Source organism: Puntigrus tetrazona, unplaced genomic scaffold, assembly GCF_018831695.1.
Source record: "Puntigrus tetrazona isolate hp1 unplaced genomic scaffold, ASM1883169v1 S000000746, whole genome shotgun sequence".
In the NCBI taxonomy this organism is placed as follows: Eukaryota; Metazoa; Chordata; class Actinopteri; order Cypriniformes; family Cyprinidae; genus Puntigrus; species Puntigrus tetrazona.
The window spans coordinates 2667501-2687500 of record NW_025048355.1 but is presented as its reverse complement, the minus strand read 5'-3'; the positions used below and the strand labels follow the sequence as shown (position 1 = coordinate 2687500).

Sequence of the window (20000 nt, the reverse complement as noted above, 5' to 3'; positions counted from 1 at the left end):
ACACACACACACACACACACACACACACACACACACACACACACACACACACACACACACACACACACACACACACACACACACACACACACACACACACACACACACACACACACACACACACACACACACACACTCACACACACACTCTCTCTCTCTCACTCACTCACACATACTTCTATCGCCTCTAAAAAAAAAAAAAAAACCTAATTTAATTTTTTTTTTTTGCTTGCCAGAAATATTTTTCTCTTCAAAAATTTATTGAGAAAGCCTTTTTTTATTCTAAATAAATTGTCTAATTATTTTTTTACATTTAATTTTCTAGTAATAACTTCTATTATTACTTCTATAACTTCGATCTACAATTTCTTATTAAATGCAGAGACGGTCTCTGTAGTCAATTCAACAATAGTCACTAGAAGTTAAGTGTCCCCAACCAAGCAAGCCAGAGGCGACAGCGGCAAGGAAACAAAACCCCATCCATACAGAATGGAGAAAAAAAAACCTTGGGAGAAACCAGACTCAGTTGGGGTCAGTTCTCCTCTGACCGGACGCCCAGCACTTAACTTCCTGTTCAGTTTTAAACACAGCTGTGTCAGATAGTGTAAATGACTTTATCTAGATTTAAACTGGCAGAGTGTGTCTGCCTCCCGAACAGAGTTAGGGAGATTGTTCCAGAGTTTAGGTGCTAGATAGGAAAAGGATCTGGCGCCCGCAGTCGAGTGTTATATTTATTAACAGTTCCTTTCTCTGAACATAAGACAATTGTTTGATCACAAGAAAACAAAAAAGGATAATAATGCATGACCACTTAGAAAAAATATCTTTGGAGAGAGAAAAATACAGAAGTTCTCTCATTTTTTTCTTGTACTTTTTTTTTCTCAGAATTTTTTTACAAAATGTTTTTCTATGTTTAAAAAACCCTTTGCTTTTTTTGCTTAATTTTTTTCTTCAAAAACATTTTTCTTCAGAAAATTTCTATTTTCTTGATAACACTTTATTTTATATTATTTGTCCATAATACAGAATAATTATCTAGTAAGTGTTTAGTAGCCACTGAATTTACATAAAACAAATTGTACTTACCATGTAACTAAGTAATGGAACAGTTTGTAATTATATAGATTTAACAGGCATTATAGAATATTACAGACGTGAGCTACTTCAACTAAAGTGTGTCAGATTGTACTTTAGTTGAAGTTTCTGTGTGACATGTAGATCATTACTGTAATCACCAGCTGTTCCTCAACTTAGTTACACTTTACTTCATGTTTAAGTACATCATTACTCTGATAACCTTCACCTTACCTAATATTATTATTAATGTATTTAAATGTAATTTAATATATATATATATATATATATATATATATATATATATATATATATATATATATATATATATATATATATATATAATAACTTTTACTTTTATGCATTCACTTTTTTGTTTATTACTTATTACACAGTGTTAACAAATTCAGGTTTAATACTGTTTTCATAGATTTTCATTAAGCTACCTTGTTTTTTTAATCTCCAGAAAATCTTGTCATTTTGCAAAAAAAAAAAAGGAAAAACTCTTCAGATATATTTTTCTTATATATTTAATTCATATTCATATTCATAATCCATACCCCTGTAATGTTCCACAAATTTCATCAGAAAATGTTTTAGGTGATTGAACAATTCTCTCTTCTCTTGTCTATATCATCTCATCTTTTATCTCGTATTTCTAATTTTTTTGTTCAAAAATGTTTTAGAAAACTTTAATCAAAACTTTTTTTCAAGAGGCAACATTAGACAGAATAAAATGTTTAATTTAAATAACCTTCACTAAAGCTGGTTCTTGAGCAGTCCAGTCTGACGTCTTCACCTCTGCTCCTCTGGAATGATCTTCTCGTGATCTTCTCATGATCTTCTCATGATCTTCTCGTGATCTTCAGCTCAAGATGCTCCTCTACTGCCGTGTTCTGCTCTAGTTTATGTTTATGGTGATCTCGGTCACTTTTAAATAAATGCTGGATGTGTTGATGCTGGATACCAAAGGATGTAAATCACATCCTTAAAACGTCTAATATTTCTAAAAGGTCTTGTATGTTGATATAATGTTAAAATGTAATCTGTGCGCTCATTAAAAGAGAGCGAGGGCACAGTGTCTGAGGATGATGAAGAACAATCGTGTCTTTGTCTTGATGAACTGATTGTGTGTAGTGAGGGTAATTAGTCTCAGACCTCATCAGTGATTCAGAGCTCGGTTCAACAGCGCCCCCTGCAGGACGACGTCAGCATCACGTGCTCTGATTGGCTGAGAGCCGGGTTTGTGTTTTGTGTTTGGGGCGTTTAAGATTCAGTTACTTTCCAGATATTTGTTCTGGTTCCAGTCTGTGACCTCCTGTCCATCATCACAAAATGTTTTTTGTTTATATATATATATATATATATATATATATATATATATATTTCCCCAGAAATTGTAATTTAGATAAAGTCACCTTTATTTATATAGGAATAACAAATACAATTATTATAACAATAATACAAATTGACAATTACCTATGTAGTTATGATGCGTGCAACTTTAAAATGTAAATATGTTAAACATGTATAGTAGTGTTGTGTTTTTTGTCATGTTTATGAGAGGTTGCCTGGAACGGTCCCCTTCTCTGGTTTTTGGTGCCCAGGGGCCTCGTTTATGAAAATGTAAGCAGTTCTTGCAGCTCACTCTAAATTATGATTTATGGTGATATTTTATATATTAACGACATTAATTAGGAGTCGTCTATAGATGAGCGCTGAAACCATTCAAACTCAAGATCATTAATGATTCAGACGAAGGCACTCTTTCTGTTCATATGTTCAAACACACACATATTCAAGAAATTACATTTAGGATGTTTTTTTTATATTAATACAAATTGTATTAGTATCTCAATGAAACTAAAACACAGAGGAAGCGACAACTTCAGATTCATCCATTTAATATTAAAATTCTTCCTCTCACAAACAAACAGCTGAATAACATGAAACTCATACATCAGACAAAAACAAAGGTGTAACTGTGTACAATATAAAAACTAGAACGAAATATCTACAAACAGATGTTTATTTGCAGAAGGAACCCAGGGTATGAGGAATCAGAGCTGAAGAAAGGTCTCTGTTAATGGACACGAGGACTGAGGCTCAGGATCTTCATCATCTGTACAGAGTCTCAAGAATGTCTCGAGAACGTCTCACTCGCGCTGCTCCATCTTGACTTTGGGCGGTTTGAGGAACGTGCGGTTCTTCTTTTCTTTCTTAGTCTTTCCTTTAGCCTGGAAACTCCTCCAGCTGTCCACACGTCCATCACGTGTCTCCTGAGGACACACACACACACACACACACACACACACACACACAGGTGATGAGACTCGGGCATTTCATACTCCTCAAAGTTCTTCTCACACACTTTCTCCTCGAAGTTCTTTTCTCTCTCTCCGTCACACACACACACACACACACACACACACTCTCTCCGTCACACACACTCACTCTCCGTCACACACACACACTCTCTCTCCGTCACACACACACTCTCCCTCCGTCACACACACACACACACTCTCCCTCGGTCACACACACACACTCTCTCTCCGTCACACACACACACACACTCTCTCTCCGTCACACACACACACTCTCTCCACACACACACACACTCTCTCTCTCCGTCACACACACACACTCTCTCTCCGTCACACACACACACTCTCTCTCCGTCACACACACACACACACTCTCTCTCCGTCACACACACTCTCTCTCCGTCACACACACTCTCTCTCCGTCACACACACACACTCTCTCTCCGTCACACACACACACACTCTCTCTCACACACACACACACACACTCTCTCTCCGTCACACACACTCTCTCTCCGTCACACACACACACTCTCTCTCTCCACACACACTCACTCTCCGTCACACACACACACACACACACACCTCGAAGTTCTTCTGCCACTCTCTTTCTCTCTTGGCGCGCTCCTGAGTCTCGATCTCTTCTTCTCTCTGTCTCTTCCTGTAATCAGAAGATATTCGGTCACACTTTATTCATGTTTTCATTTCAAAGCTCCATACTTTTCTAGACTCAAATGTCCAAAACTATCTGTAGGTTTACTGTAAATGGTTTTACTGGTGGCTAATACACAGCATTATTTTCAGCTTAATATTTGTTATATAGTACAGTCATCTGTAAACATGTATTTTTTCAGGGTTTATTACGATTTTCTCGATGTGACTAGTTTTATATAAACCATTTGCTTTAAACGTTACTGTAAATAAAGTGAGAGCAGGGATGCACATGAACTAATACATTATGGCTTTCTTTGACAATCTTTTTTTTACTGTAGAGGATCTCAAAGCTATATTATATGGTGCTGAGATTATCATGAGAATAAACCCAAAATTTCAACAAAACCAAACAAAAAAAATCCAAACACAGCAGGACTGTTTCGTTCCTGAATGAATCAACTGTTTAAATGATTTGGTTCAGTCACAACGAATCACTTATTTACAATAACTTACTGCCACCTACAGGTGGTTTTCTTTTATTATACAATTATTTAGTACATCTAGCAAATTTATGGACACTTTTAGAAAAAAAAACTGCTTCAAAATGTAAAATCTGTTGGAAAAGTTTAATTTTTATCAGTGTGAACTGACCAGTACCCACAAGATGAAGAAAATCTCAAACTTCAGGAGTCATAAGTACAGCAGTCCTTAAGATACAGCACAACACACTCTAACACGTCTAATTATTATCCATAAAATCACTTAATTAATTCAGTGTAGGGTTGTGCAATATTGACTAAAAATGATTATTTTCTATCACGAAAAAGACATGCCAAGAAAACACACTTCCTGTATGATGAACTTAATTCAGTTCAATTCTTAATCTTCTGTTATTAGGAAAATAAATGGGAACAAAGTCTTTACACATTTTTCCAGACCTGGAAATTACTGGAAATCAAATCCCATGCTGTGCGTGTGTGTATGTGTGTGAGGTGTTTGAGTAGTGTGCATGTATTTGTTTGTGTGTGTGTGTGTGTGTGTGTGTGTGTGTGTGTGTGTGTGTTTACCGTTCATGCATCTCCTTAGCTTCTCGTTCTTTCCTCTTGATCTCCAGCTCCGCAAAGAGCTTCATGGTCTGTTTATAAACGGCCTGCCGGAACTTCACACACACACACACACACACACACACAATGGATGTAACTCAGAAAGTTTCAGTGGTCAGTGTGTCAGCGGAGGTCAGAACTGATGCCCTGCAGATGAGTGAGAGATGAACTCCATCTAGTGGAAACCTTTGGTATGAAAATCTCTTAGAAAGCTCATTTTTATATCATCAAATCAAAGCCATAAATCTACAATGAAAAATCTATTTTCATGTATTTTAAAACAACCATGCTTTGTACATATATTTTACATACAATATTATTTCTCTCTATTGTTTTCAGTGCCAAGTGTTTTCTTTAAGAACAGACCAAACTTCAGTCTGTGACCAAAGCTTAAAAAGTGGTTAAATAAATAACAACTGTTCCATAAATAGCATTTACCCTACAAATACTAAATATGCAATAAAAACATTATATCAGAGTACATTAAATGTTTGAAATAATTCATGTTTTGACCTGCATGATGAATATATCTGATTAACACACTGATCACTGACCATGAATTAAAAAAAATAAAATGCATGCAACGATACACATATCAATCAATCAATCAATCATTTTTATTTATATAGCGCTTTTAACAACACAGGTTGCATCAAAGCACTGTACAGTATAATGTAGAAGAGTACAATGACATATCAAACTATTGACGATCAAAGTGATTGTCACAACAGAAACACATCAAACACTCATCACATGATGTAAACGTACCATTTCAGGGTCGTCTTCCTCCACCACTGTGGACTTTCCGTCCTTCTTTAGCTGCTTCTTCTTTTGGATCATCTGTGTGAGGTCAGAGTTCAGTCACGTGTTTGGTATAGAATGTAGAATGTACATACGTGTGTGTGTGTGTGTAGATGACCAGCGGCTCACCATGTGCTCCACGTACTCCTTCCCTGCTTGGATCACATCCAGTGCCTTCTTTTTATGCTCCGGCTCCAGCAACATCTTGTAGGCCTTATCCACCGCTGCACACACACACACACACACACACACACACACACACACACACACACTCAGCTTTACACAGTCAAGAGGATCCAATACACCATGAGCTGCAATGTTTACAGTTTACCTTCAAAGGCCTGCTGGGCTCGATCTGCATCATCCTGATTCTTGTCTGGATGGACAAGGATGGACAGCTGAGAGAGAGAGAGAGAGACAGAGTGAGAGTGTGAGAGCGAGAGTGTGTAAGAGAGTGAGTGATAGCGAGAGAGAAGAGTTAGGGTTAGGTGAGTGAGAGTGAGTGTGTGAGAGAGAGTGTGACAGAGAGTGTGTGAGAGACACTCTCACTCTCTTTCTCACGCAATCACTCACACACTCTGACAGAGTGAGTGTGTCTGAGAGAGTGAGTTTGTGGGAACGAAAGTGAGCGAGTACGAGAAAGAGTGAGTTGGAATGAGTGCAAGTGAGCCAGTGCAAGAAAGTTTGAAAGTGTCTGAGTGTGAGATTGAGAGAGTGAGTGTGAGAGAGTGAGAGAGTGTGTGAGAAAGAGTGATCGAGTGCAAGAGTGCGAGAATGTGTGAGAGTGAATGTGTGAGAGCGAGTGTGAGAGTGAATGTGTGAGAGTGAGAGAGAGTGATTGTGTGAGAAAGAGAGTGAGTTTGTCTGAGAGAGTGTGTGGGAACGAAAGTGAGCGAGTACGAGAAAGTGAGAGTGTGTGAATGTGTGAGAAAGAGTGAGAGTGTGAGAGAGCGAGTGTGAGAGTGAATGTGTGAGAAAGAGTGAGAGTGTGAGAGATTGAGTGTGTGAGTGCGAGAAAGAGCGAGTGTGAGTGAGTGAGAAAGAGTGTGAGAGTGAGTGTGTGATTGTGTGAGTGAGAGAGTGAGAGTGAGAAAGTGTGATAGAGTGTGTGAGAGAGTGTGAGAAAGAGTGTGTGGGAGAGAGTGAGTGTGTGAGAGTGTGATTGTGAGAGTGTGAGAAAGAGTGTGTGGGAGATAGTAAGTGTGAGAGTAAGTGTAAAGAAAGAGTGTGAGTGAGAGTGTGAGAAGGAGTGTGTGGGAGAGAGTGAGTGTGAGAGATTGAGAGAGCGAATGTGTGAGTGAAAGTGTGAGAAAGTGTGTGAGTGAGAGGGTGAGAAAGAGTGTGTGGGAGAAAATGTGAGAGTGTGTGGGAGAAAATGTGAGAGTGTGTGGGAGAGAGTGTGAGAGTGAATGTGTGGGAGAGAGTGTGTGAGAGTGAGAAAGAGTGTGTGAGAGAGAGTGTGATTGTGTGAGTGAGTGTGATTGTGTGAGAGTGAGAGAGTGAGAGAGAGAAAGTGTGATAGAGTGTGTGAGAAAGAGTGTGTGGGAGAGAGTGTGCGAGAGTGAGAGAGTGTGATTGTGTGAGATTGAGTGTGAGAGAGCGATTGTGTGAGAGAGCGAGTGTGTGAGAGTGTGTGAAAGTGAGTGAGATTGAGTGTGAGAGCGAGTGTGATAGTGATTGAGCGCGCGAGAGAGTGAGTGAGCGCGCGAGAGAGTGTGAGAGTGAGTGTGTGAGAGTGAGTAAGTGTGAGAAAGTGTGTGAGAGTGATTGTGTGAGAAAGAGAGTGAGTTTGAGAGAGAGTGTGTGGGAACGAAAGTGAGCGAGTACGAGAAAGTGAGAGTGTGTGTGAGAGTGAGAGAGCGAGTGTGAGTGAATGTGTGAGAAAGAGTGAGTGTGAGAGAGCGAGTGTGAGAGTGAATGTGTGAGAAAGAGTGAGAGTGTGAGAGAGATTGAGTGTGTGAGTGCGAGAAAGAGCTAGTGTGAGTGAGTGAGAGAGTGTGAGAGTGAGTGTGTGATTGTGTGAGTGAGAAAGAGTGAGAGTGAGAAAGAGTGATAGTGTGTGAGAGTGTGAGAAAGAGTGTGTGGGAGAGAGTGAGTGTGTGAGAGTGTGATTGTGAGAGAGAGTGTGAGAAAGAGTGTGTGGGAGATAGTAAGTGTGAGAGTAAGTGTAAAGAAAGAGTGTGAGTGAGAGTGTGAGAAGGAGTGTGAGAAGGAGTGTGTGGGAGAGAGTGAGTGTGAGAGAGATTGAGAGAGCGAGTGTGTGGGAGAAAATGTGAGAGTGTGTGAGTGAGAGGGTGAGAGTGAATGTGTGGGAGAGAGTGTGTGAGAGTGAGAAAGAGTGTGTGAGAGAGTGTGATTGTGTGAGTGAGTGTGATTGTGTGAGAGTGAGAAAGAGTGAGAGAGAGAAAGTGTGTGAGAAAGAGTGTGTGGGAGAGAGTGTGCGAGAGTGAGAGAGTGTGATTGTGTGAGAGAGTGTGAGTGTGTGAGAGAGCGAGTGTGTGAGAGTGAGTGTGCGAGAGAGTGTGATTGTGTGAGAGTGCGAGAGAGTGAGTAAGCTCGCGAGAGAGTGAGCGCGCGAGAGAGTGAGTAAGCTCGCGAGAGAGTGAGTGAGCGCGCGAGAGAGTGAGTGAGCGCGCAAGAAAGAGTCTGCAAAAAAGAGATTGAGTGCGCGAGAGAGTGAGCGCGTGACAGAGTGTGAGAGTGAGTGTGAAAATGTGTGAGAGTGAGTGCGAGAGAGAGTGAGAAAGAAAGTGTGTGAGAGAGAGTGAGGGAGAGTGAGAAAGAGTGTGTGGGAGAGAGTGAGGGAGAGTGAGAAAGAGTGTGTGGGAGAAAGTGTGTGTGAGAGAGAGTATGTGCAAGTGTGAGAAAGAGTGTGCAAGAAAGAGTGTGTGTGAGAGAGAGAAAGGCGTGAAACACTGGGTCTTTCTGAGCCAGAGAGAGAGAGAGAGAGAGAGAGAGAGAGAGAGAGAGAGAGAGAGAGAGAGAGAGAGAGAGAGAGAGAGAGAGAGAGAGAGAGAGAGAGAGAGAGAGAGAGAGAGAGAGAGAGAGAGAGAGAGACAGAGAGAGAGACAGAGAGAGAGACAGAGAGAGAGACAGAGAGAGAGACAGAGAGAGAGACAGAGAGAGAGAGAGAGAGAGAGAGAGAGACAGAGAGAGAGACAGAGAGAGAGAGATCTACCTGTCTAAAACGCTTCTTCAGCTCCTCGTCTGTGGCTTCAGGATCAATCTGAAGAACCTGAGACAACGGCAAGGAACCAAAACCCCATCCGTGACAGAAAATAAAATGCAATAAATAAAACATATTGTCAAGTAGTCACGTCTGTGGGTGTTTTCATAAGAACACGTGATTAAGCCACAAACGCACCTCAAAGGGGTTGAGGTTGAAGTATGACGCTCCCGGTCGTAGTAACCTATCGATCTGTTGTTTGGACGTCAGCACTGAGTCTCTCTTCTCGATCTGCTTCACCTGAGGATTGAGACACAACCACAGAGTCTCTTCTGCTCAGCAAAACTGCATTTGTGTGTCAAAAACATTGTTAGAATGGCTGAATATTATTATAATTTAACAGCTGTTTTCTCTGTGAATGTAATTTATTTCTGTGTATTTTCAGCATCATTTCTCCAGTCTTCAGTGTCACATGATCTTCAGAAATCAGAATAATATACCCATTTACTGTTTGAGAATCATTTCGGATTATCATCAATGTTGAAAGACATTGTTTTCACAAGAATCACCTCATACAACCATAGTTTTAACTACAAATAAAGCCAAAAACACAGTGGCTATAGTTAAACTATATTGGCCATGGTTTTGATACACTGATCATAGATTAACCCCGGTGTTTGTAGCAAAACTGTGGTTAAACAAATGATAATCAATACACCAAAAACATGGTTACTACTATTATACTACAATAAAACCATGGTTCATCACTTCATCTGCGTAAACACACGTTTATTATCGTGCTGAGGGTGTTAAGAGACGAAAACGCGTTCAAAAACAATCACGAGGTAAACATAACATAATTTATAACAGCAGAGCTATCGGTATCAACTGTAGTGAGCGACTGTAGTGCTGTCTATGTAGGGCTCAGTGTGTTTGAAACACCGCCCGCGTGTGCTCGTGTCTTTACTCGCTTTGGTTTGTGTCGGAGTCTGTGTGTGTGTACGAGTGTGTTGTTTTCAGTCTAACCTCTGTGTAGAAGGTCTGAAACGCTTCATCTCCGCCGCTGCCGCCCGCCGCCATCTTGCTACCGGACCGTCGGCGGAAGTCACGTCACGCGACAAAATTAAAGTCCTCCACTCTCGCCTAAGTCTTTCTTTGGCATGTGTGGCCAGTGAAAACATCTAAACATCCTTCAGTTGAGATGCTAAATTATTTTAATATCTGTCAACAGCGTCGGATAAATAAATTTCATTCAATGGAAAAATCAAGAAGACCTCTTCACTAGTATGTAGGCATTTCTTTTGTTTAAAAGAGATTTAATAAAAAAAGGGATTTTGCTTCCCATTAAATGTATATTTAAGGATGATTAGATACTTGACCTGGAAACATCACAGAAAAAACAATATTTTTTCTTTTCAGTGCGTAGTTAAACATTTCTGCTGCATAATGCAGTTTATTTGTGACTGAAAATAAAAGGAAAAGAATCAGAATAATTAACAGACACTGCAAAAAATATTCTGATCAGGGATGAACGAAGAATTTATATTCATGTAGTTTGTTCAGTTCAGTCTGTACTTGAGACACACACACACACACACTTTTATAGCACTACGTAAAGCTCGCAGAAACCAGTGGAAGTTGCTCGATCGAGTTTTATTGAAACTGAACAAACAAAAAATAAAAGTTATAAATACAAACATCAGACCAGCGGGCCGTAGCTCTTAAGGTAAGCCAGACCAAACCCTCACCAGCAAATCCCAAATGGAAAAAAACATCTCAAGTTATAATATCAGTATATCAGTTTTTAAAAAACACAATTCGACTACTTCTAGAAATGCTAAACAGACACTTAAACAGCACTCCTGCTACAAAACTTTTTTTTTCCTTCTCGTGGATTCTTTTCTCCACTTCAGCAAAACAAAAAAAGAAAAACGACAAAAAATAAAACGAAACTCTGAAAGGAAGCTCTAGTCGACAGCCGTTATTTACAAGCGAGTCCCTAAGCCACTAGCACTGAGAGAGAGAGAGAGACGGAGAGAACGGAGGAAGGACGACATCTTTCTGGAAGGCCATTTCATGATTGAACGTCCCTCGTGTCACACACACCTTTGCTCGGAAGTATCAGTGTCTTCTTTAAAATGTTCATGTGCTGTCAAACGATTCATTCTGATTAATCACGTCCAAAATAAAAGCTTTCGTTTACAAAATGTGTGTGCATGTGTATATTTATGATGCATATATAAATACACAAACATGCATGCATATATTTAAGAAAATGTATATATTAAATATAATATAAATTATATGTAAATATTTTCAAAATATATAATCGCATGTGTGTATTTATACACAATAATATACACAGCACACATGCATGCTGCTGGGCAACGATCTAATAATAATAATAATAATAATAATAATAATAAATAAATGTGTACACGGTGTATATTTATCATCTATATGTAAATGAACACACATGCATTGTTTAGTTAAAAAAGTATGCTTATATATTAAATATTTATATATAATAGAAATTATATGAATATAAAGTGAATATTTTCAAAATATAGCATGTGAGTGTTTACATATTTACATAAATATTTACTGCACACACACACACACACACACACACACACGTTACATAAACAAAAAGGTTTCTTTCGCATGCGATCAATCGTCGCCCAGCACTAACACCATGTAGACTGAAGCGTTTCTTTTGCACGGGATTCGCCTTCGATTAATCGTTTGACAGCACTAAAATGTTCATGGTGTCGTTTAAAACCAGGAGGTGGATGTGGGAATAAAAGTGTTGTGTCTGTTTAAGACAAACGTCCCGACGGGGCCACGGACAGAATCTACAGGGCTATTGGAAGATAGAAAAGTCAAACAAACACTGCTGGCCAATCACGGTCTAGTTTGTCAGGACGAGGGCGGGCTGCGGGGCTACTTCCACTGCTGGCCGTAGGAGTCCTGGGAGAACTCGAGCGAGTCGTTGCTGTAGCCGTATCCGGCGGCGTACTCGGAGCCCTGCTGCAGGGGCTGCTGGGCGATGGGCTGCGAGCCCCAGTTTTGCTGGTTGGCGGTCTGCCGGCGTTTGGAGTCCGGCTGATTAAACACGTCTGCCTTCCTCTTCCCGCCCACGTTCCCTCCGCGGTTTCCTCGAGCGCCTCTGGTGCCGCGGCCCCGGGGGGGCTGGAAGGGCCCGCCCCGCCCGCCACCGCGGCCCCGCCCTCCGCCCATGGGAGCCCCGCCTCTCGGGGGATACCCGCCCCTGCCACGGGTGGGTGGAGCCGCGCGGGCTCTGGGCAAAGGAGGAGCGCCGCGACTCCGCCCACTGCCCCGCCCCCTCATGGAGTAGCCGTCGTCGTAGGCGTAGTAGGGGTCGTCGTAGCCACCTCTGTAGTCGTGGTAATCGTAACCGTAGTAGTCGTCGTAGTACTCCTCGTAACCGTAGTAATCGGGTGGGTAGGCGTATCCGCCCCGCCCCCCACGGCCTCGGCCACGCCCCGGAGGAGGCATGCGGGGGGGAGGGTAGTAATAATAGTCGTCATACCTGCACAGGTGAACACAGACACACTGTCAGCAACAGTCCAGAGATGTCCTCGTTCATAAAAACAGTAAAAACAGAGGGCAAAATTCACTTCTGTGTGTAGTTTGAAGTGACGTGAGTGAACACAACCACACTACAATCAGACGAGGAAACCCTGTTTAAATGACAACCTCTTTCTCCAATAAAGATTCTTGGCAGGGTGACATCACACAGACCCGGGCCCCTCCCACGACTGTTGACCGACACTGGCGTTTAACCTTTGACCCTCCCTGGGTTGTTGTTGGATATAATAAACTTAGCTGTCCATATTTTCTCCGGACATCTGAGCCGCTGAAGATGCAGATTAGCTTCGTTTCTGAAGGGAATGCTTCTAAATGAGTCTCTGTTTGCGCAAATCATTCGTGATCCAGCCTCACCTACAGGAGGTGTATGTTTTGTTCTTTGCAAATCTCCTTTCCTAAAAATGTGCTCATCACACCACAGAAGGTGAGGGCGTGGCCAGCAGAGCTCATTAGCATTTAAAGGGATGCGCAAGAGGGTCAGGGCTGTGTCTTTGTGTGTGTGTGTGTGTGTGTGTGAGAGGCGTCTCACCCTGTGTTTCTGCTGGTTTGTCTGGCTGCTTGTCGTTCTTTCCTCTTCTTATCTGGAGGTTTGGCTAACACAATTTCGATCTCCTCACCACCCAACTCCTTCCCGTTCATCTCCTGCATTGCCTGCACGCACACACACACACCACACACACACACATCAGCACGAGCTCAAATCCTAAGAGAATGAAGTAAATACAGGTTCACACAGCTGAGGGACTTTCCTCTTTTGGCTGAAGAAGATTTATAAAGTGTACATGCAGACCTGGCTGTTTATGATGTCCTAATGATGCACAGATCTACTCATGCTGCACAAACACTGACGTCATCACGTCTATCCCTACTGAAACAGGAAGTGACATCATCGGGCCCTTTCTAAAGCATGACAGCAACAGAAATAAATAATCCTTTGCCAGTTAATACCTACTCTTTATGCAACTGAAAAATAATAGCACCTTAAAAGTGTCTTAATTACTTAAGAATGAAAGTTAAGTTTAATTTGTTATAGTAGTGCCATATGATGATCAATGTGTGTGTATGTGTATATATATATATATATATATATATATATATATATATATATATATATATATATACACACATACATATATATACACATATACACACACACACTTTGGCATAATCTTAATTGTTTACTTAGTGATTGCTAAGCTCAAGCTCAAAACGGGGGTTGCATGTACAATAAGAGTGATGTAGTTAATGACACAGAAGAGGTTTTACCTTGACGGCGGCGTCGCGCTCCTCGAAGTGGACGAAGGCGTAGTCCTTCAGCTTCTTGACACGCTCCAGTTTGCCGAACTGAGAGAAGGTCTTCTCCAGCAGCTCCTCGGTGACCGGCGTGGCCAGCTTCCTCACGAACAGCACCTTCACCTGCCGGACCAGTCCAGGGTCAGAGCCTCAGCGCACACACACACACACACACACACACACACTGACCTTGGCCATGACCTCCGGGTCGGGCTCGGCCACCGGGTCGGCCCACTCCACGGTCACCGGGTTCCCCCACACCTTGACCTTCCCACTCATGAGCCTGCGCCGAGCCTGAGCCGCCGACTTATGATCCTCGTACTCCAGGAAACAGAAACCACGGTTCTTCTTCTTATCGTCCGGCTGAGTGTAGAGAATGACCTCCTGCAGGCCCTCTGAGTCACACACACACACACACACACACCATTAACACACACTCATATACAGACGCGCTGCATTGACACACTCTCGTCTCACCTGTGACCTTGCCGAAGTCCTCCAGGATACTCTCGCGGGTCTTGTTCTTTGGGATGGAGCCGACGAACAGACGGTTGTTGGCCACCGAGATGCAGACGCCCAGATATTTGCCCGACCGGATCTCGTAGTTATCACACTGATACCAAACACACGCAGCAATAGTTTGAAGTAATCAGTAGCTATTTTATAATGCAACCAGTCTTTTTAAACAAATTATAAATTTTGATTTAAAAAAAAAAATTGTGTTAAAAGAAAGTTGAAGCATGAAAAAAGAAAATACTAAATGAACTGCTAAATGTTTTTCATCTGTTTTTAATTTTGAATATCAAATTATTAAGTTTAAAACAAGTCAAAATGAACATATTGTCCACTGACTTGTTGCACGCAGACCGGAGAAAACCTTACTGTTGTGTTAGTCTGAACGAAAAGACAATTCATTCTTCACCACAAGATCACAAACACTGCTTTAAAGGAAAATCAACCAATCACTGATGAGTTTGGAAAAATTAATCGTTGAATGAATTATCTGGGTGTCGTTGAACAAATAACGTAAAAATAAAATGCAAAAATATATTTTAAAAAAATCTTAAATAAAAACTTAATTCAAGATTTTTTAAATATATTTTTGCATTTATTTTTACGTTATTTGGACTACATATATCAAGTCATAAGACTAAAATTTAAATAAGACTATTTTTGCAGCATGGAAATAAAATAAAAACCTAAATATTTATTGAAATGCCAAAAGATGACGTCGATAATATGGACAAACATTAAATGCACCTTCAAAATATGAATAAAACAATATTAGTATATACATTTTATAAAATAACACTAGGTTTAAGAGGCTAATGATGAATTGATTTTCCTTCATTGATGTCAATGATTATCAAAGAAATTTTTGAGAATGAGTAAGCATGCAAGCACACACACACACACACACACACACACACACACACACACACACACACACACACACAGACACACAGACACACACACACACACACACACACAGAGAGACACACACACACACACACACACACACACACACACACAGAGACACACACACACACACACACACACACAGAGACACACAGAGACACACAGACACACAGAGACACACAGAGACACACACACACACACACACACACAGACACACACACACACACACACACACACACACACACAGACACACACACACACACACACACACACACACACACAGACACACACACACACACACACACACAGAGACACACACACACACACACAGAGACACACACACACACAGAGACACACACACACACACAGAGACACACACACACACACACACACACACACACAGAGACACACACACACACACAGAGACACACACACACACACAGAGACACACACACACACAGACACACACACACACCAGTTTGACAGCCTCCTGTGCTGCTTCTTTGCTGCAGAAGGTGATGAAAGCGTATCCTCGGTTCTGTCCTGTGAGAGGATCCATCATCAGCCTCAGATCCCAGATAGAGCCGGCCTTCTCAAACAGAGGAACCAGCTCATCCTCGTACAGGTCCCGCGGGATCTTCCCCACAAACACCTGCAGGAACACACACACACACAGTGAGCTCCGTGGCTCGGCGCTGGCTCTCACAGAACCTGTAGAGGCTGGCGGTTAACCTCGGTGCCGATGCCGGGCTGAGGGCCGGAGAACACTTCCTCTGGAGGAGGGCCGCCGTACTTCCTCTGGCCTGTGGTGACGTCTAGAGTGTATCCCGTCCTCTCCAGCAGAGCCTGAGAAACAAGTGCACAAACATTCAGTCTCACAGCGATTCAAACACTATCTTAATGCTGAAAACCTCAGTCGGTACATTACTATACACCGTGTATGACATCAAGGAAAAATATTTTCAAGGAGGATTTACTCAAACACACGTTAAATAGTTTTTTTAATGCAGCATTTTGACTTTTAATGTTAAAAATATAAACACCGCTTGAGATAAATAATATCACATAATTCCACATTCACCTCAGGGTAGACTTTTAAGTGAACATAAACTCACCAATCAGCTCACGAAAATTATTTTACACAAATTTCAGCCGAACAAGCAGAAACAACTAAAATGTTTAGGAAAAACCTAGATAAAATAATTAATAATGTAATATTCGACTTTAAATGTGTGATTTCTAGAACTTAAATATAAAAACAATTTCATAATTAATAAAACCTTTAGCAGAGTTTCTTGTATATTCAGTGTATGTTGCCTGTGTAGTGTAGATAAGGTTAAATAAAAGGATCCATATCTGTAAATCAGGAACGACCGGAAGAGTCAGAACATCTTCTAAAATCCTAAACCGGTGTTAATGTAGTTCTTTTTAAATGTACTGATACCAGCAGTGTTCATGTATTAACATTAAGAAGCAGAAGACAAACGAGTCAGAACAGTCACCGATCTCCAGTGAAGAGGAAGAGGGCGCTACCTTTATCTTGGCCTCGTCGGGGCCTTTCGTGGACTCCTGCACTTTATTGCCCTGCTTTTCTCTCTGTCTGTACGTCTTCATCACGCCACACAGGAAGGCGCTCTTGTTCTGCAACCAATCAGAGCAAAGAACATGACATCAGACAGGACTAAACGAACAACAGACGAGGAGAACGCAGACGTGTTTTCATCAGTCTGAAAAAATACCCAGAAGGAAGGCTTGCCAAAAAAAAAAAAAAAAAAAAAAAAAAAAAAAATCAAACTATTCAGTTTTATTCACATTAATGTCTGTGAGAAGTAAAAAAAAAACAAACTAAAAAAAAACCTTTTGTGAGAGTGTGTGTGTCCCAATGAGTGTGTGTGTGAGTGTGAGTGTGTGTGTGTGTGTGTGTCTGAGTGAGAGTGTGTGTGTCTGAGTGAGTGTCCGAGTGAGTGAGAGTGTGTGTGTCTGAGTGAGAGTGTGTGTGTCTGAGTGAGAGTGTGTGTGTCTGAGTGAGAGTGTGTGTGTCTGAGTGAGTGTGTGTGTGTCTGAGTGAGTGTGTGTGTGTGTGTCTGAGTGAGTGTGTGTGTGTCTGAGTGAGTGTGTGTGTGTCTGAGTGAGTGTGTGTGTGTGTCTGAGTGAGTGTGTGTGTGTGTCTGAGTGAGTGTGTGTGTGAGTGAGTGTGTGTGTGTGTCTGAGTGTGTGTGTGTGTCTGAGTGAGTGTGTGTGTGTCTGAGTGAGTGTGTGTGTGTCTGAGTGAGTGTGTGTGTGTCTGAGTGAGTGTGTGTGTGTCTGAGTGAGTGTGTGTGTGTCTGAGTGAGTGTCCGAGTGAGAGTGTGTGTGTGTGTGTCACCTGCACGTGTGAAAGGTCAGACTCCTTGAACTGCTGCAGCACAGACAGTGCTCCTTCCTCGTTAAACTCTCGCAGCGCGTCCAGCGCCCGCTCGTCCAGATCTGCGTACGCCACCAGCCCTGCACACACACACACACACACACACACACGCACTTCATCCATCAAGACTCGACTGAAGCAGCAGTTAGGCTCCAGACTGTCCAGTGCTCAAACACAGACCCAGTGGTCTCACCCGTCTGGAAGATGTTGTCCAGGCTCTCGGCCACCTTCTGAGGCAGACCAGCGTCCAGCAGAGTCTGGTAGTTCTCTGAGTGTGTGGCCGTCACATCCATGGGCTCCTCTTCTTCTTTCAGCAGACTGGAGCTGCCATTCACCTCAGCAGCCATTACTCTGAGACACAGACAGAGAGGAGATCATGTGATCACAGATAACATAAAACCAGGCTTCTCCAGAAGTTCATGAAGCAGCTACAGGTTGTGTATGAAACTGAGGCTGATGATACACTGGAAAACTTTTTTTCTGGATAGTTTAGATAAGTCTGAGGTCCTCTGTCTCACCTGTTTGACCTTTTTACATAAACTCTAAAGTTGCCCAGCAACATTGCTCAAAATGTTACGCAGTGTATCATCAGCCTGAGAGAAAAAGCACATTAAAGTGTCATGAAACACCTGTTTCAGCACCGCTCTGGAGCTAAAAAAAGAAACGAGTGTGTAAAACTGTGGAAGAGTGGGAGAAAACAGCCAATAAAACACTGACCTACAACACCCTCATTATCACACCAACAACCTCACAAGAAGTCAGAAGAACCTCTGGAGGATCTCACGTCTTTGTATGTGAACTACAAGCACAAACCATGAAATACGCATTTACTGGGCACTCATAAAAACATGTATTTGCGGACTTCAGTTCAATATCTGATATATGAAATATGTTATACAGCCTCCTGTAATAAACTACACACACAAAATATAGAAATACAAACTTACCTTACCTTTAAAATATCTTACTAATATATACAATTATTATTATTATACAAAAATAATGAAGTGTACTGATTTTAATATAAAAGTGTATTATATACACAGCTATGGTTATATATTTAAAATACACAATTTAAGATAAAATGTATATGCGTATTAATGTTCTATACACAGCACACACACACATATATAAATAAAAATATAAACAAACACACACTTCTATATAAAATACTATTTCATACAAATATGCATACATAATATTTTTCACATTTATATAGAATGTTTACTGTATAAATGAATGCGAAAATGACAAACATTGAACAAACGCTGTGTGCGTGTATATATCTTTTAAAGAAACATTCATGCTACATATTTATTACTACATAATTATACACCTTAATATACTTATCAAGCAATTTCATATTGTACATTGTTAGTATCCATTGAATCATTAAGCTCGGATGCTGCCAGACAGACACAACATAAACACACGTGCTTCCACCCATACACACTGATAAAGGGCGGGCAGACACACACACTCATACACACACACATTCACTCACTCTCATCACACACGCTCTCTTTCTCTCACCATCATCTCTCACTCACACACACACACACACACACACACACACACACACACACACACACACACACACTCGCGCGCTCGTGTCGGTGATCCGCCCCCCTCACGCATGAGGCTAGCAGCAGCGATGCTAACGCGCGTGTCTGTGTGTGCATTAGCGCCTGTAACGGGTCGTCGTCGGTCTGTAGCTCACACGTGACACCCGTTACCCGCCACACCCCCCGCCGTTCGCGGAATAAACCCGTTATAACGCGCCAAACCGGGAGACGGAGATTCCCGCGCCGCGCGGCCTACAGCAGCAGACAGACACAGTTCAAACAGACAAACCCGCGAAAAGCAGCGCCGCCGCGCGCTCTGTCCGCGGTCCCGGCGCGCGGGAATAGAGAGAGCGCTGCGGAGCGCTTTACGAGCGGCAGAACTCACCGAGACACGGTAAAACCTCCTCAGACCGAGCCACGAGACAGAGCGAGACGGTCCCGTCGCTCAAACAACAGCGCCACTTCCTCGCGCGGCGGACCGGCTGCGTCACTGCGCACGCCGCACGGGCGCGCGCACGCACGGGGCCGGGCATCCGCGAGCACGACCGCAAAGCGCTCCGCTGATTTAAGCCTAGATTTATA

General features: G+C 42.0%; 2 protein-coding genes across 3 annotated transcripts; both read right to left on the bottom strand.

Annotated features, from left to right (window-relative positions):
- Positions 1 to 2961: 2961 nt before the first annotated feature.
- dnajc8 (DnaJ (Hsp40) homolog, subfamily C, member 8) lies at positions 2962 to 10258 on the bottom strand. Its single transcript, XM_043233047.1, has 9 exons — positions 10152 to 10258; positions 9324 to 9425; positions 9138 to 9194; positions 6291 to 6357; positions 6089 to 6183; positions 5927 to 5998; positions 5123 to 5214; positions 3987 to 4062; positions 2962 to 3353 (listed from the first exon to the last, which is right to left on the bottom strand). The coding sequence occupies exons 1-9, from the start codon at positions 10203 to 10205 to the stop codon at positions 3231 to 3233; spliced, it is 738 nt and encodes a 245-aa protein (XP_043088982.1). The 5' UTR covers positions 10206 to 10258; the 3' UTR covers positions 2962 to 3230.
- Positions 10259 to 11639: 1381 nt separating this feature from the next.
- Positions 11640 to 19960, bottom strand: hnrnpr (heterogeneous nuclear ribonucleoprotein R). 2 transcript variants are annotated; one of them, XM_043233046.1, is made up of 12 exons: positions 19804 to 19882; positions 18571 to 18652; positions 18047 to 18204; positions 17815 to 17933; positions 16983 to 17090; positions 16182 to 16295; positions 15925 to 16101; positions 14508 to 14643; positions 14220 to 14425; positions 14004 to 14153; positions 13267 to 13388; positions 11640 to 12678 (listed from the first exon to the last, which is right to left on the bottom strand). In XM_043233046.1, exons 3-12 carry the CDS (start codon positions 18198 to 18200, stop codon positions 12069 to 12071), a joined length of 1896 nt encoding a protein of 631 aa, XP_043088981.1. In that variant the 5' UTR covers positions 18201 to 18204; positions 18571 to 18652; positions 19804 to 19882; the 3' UTR covers positions 11640 to 12068. The 2 variants fall into 2 exon arrangements, with proteins under 2 accessions (XP_043088981.1, XP_043088980.1); XM_043233045.1 differs by lacking the exon at positions 18571 to 18652 and having other exon boundaries at positions 19804 to 19960.
- Positions 19961 to 20000: the final 40 nt, after the last annotated feature.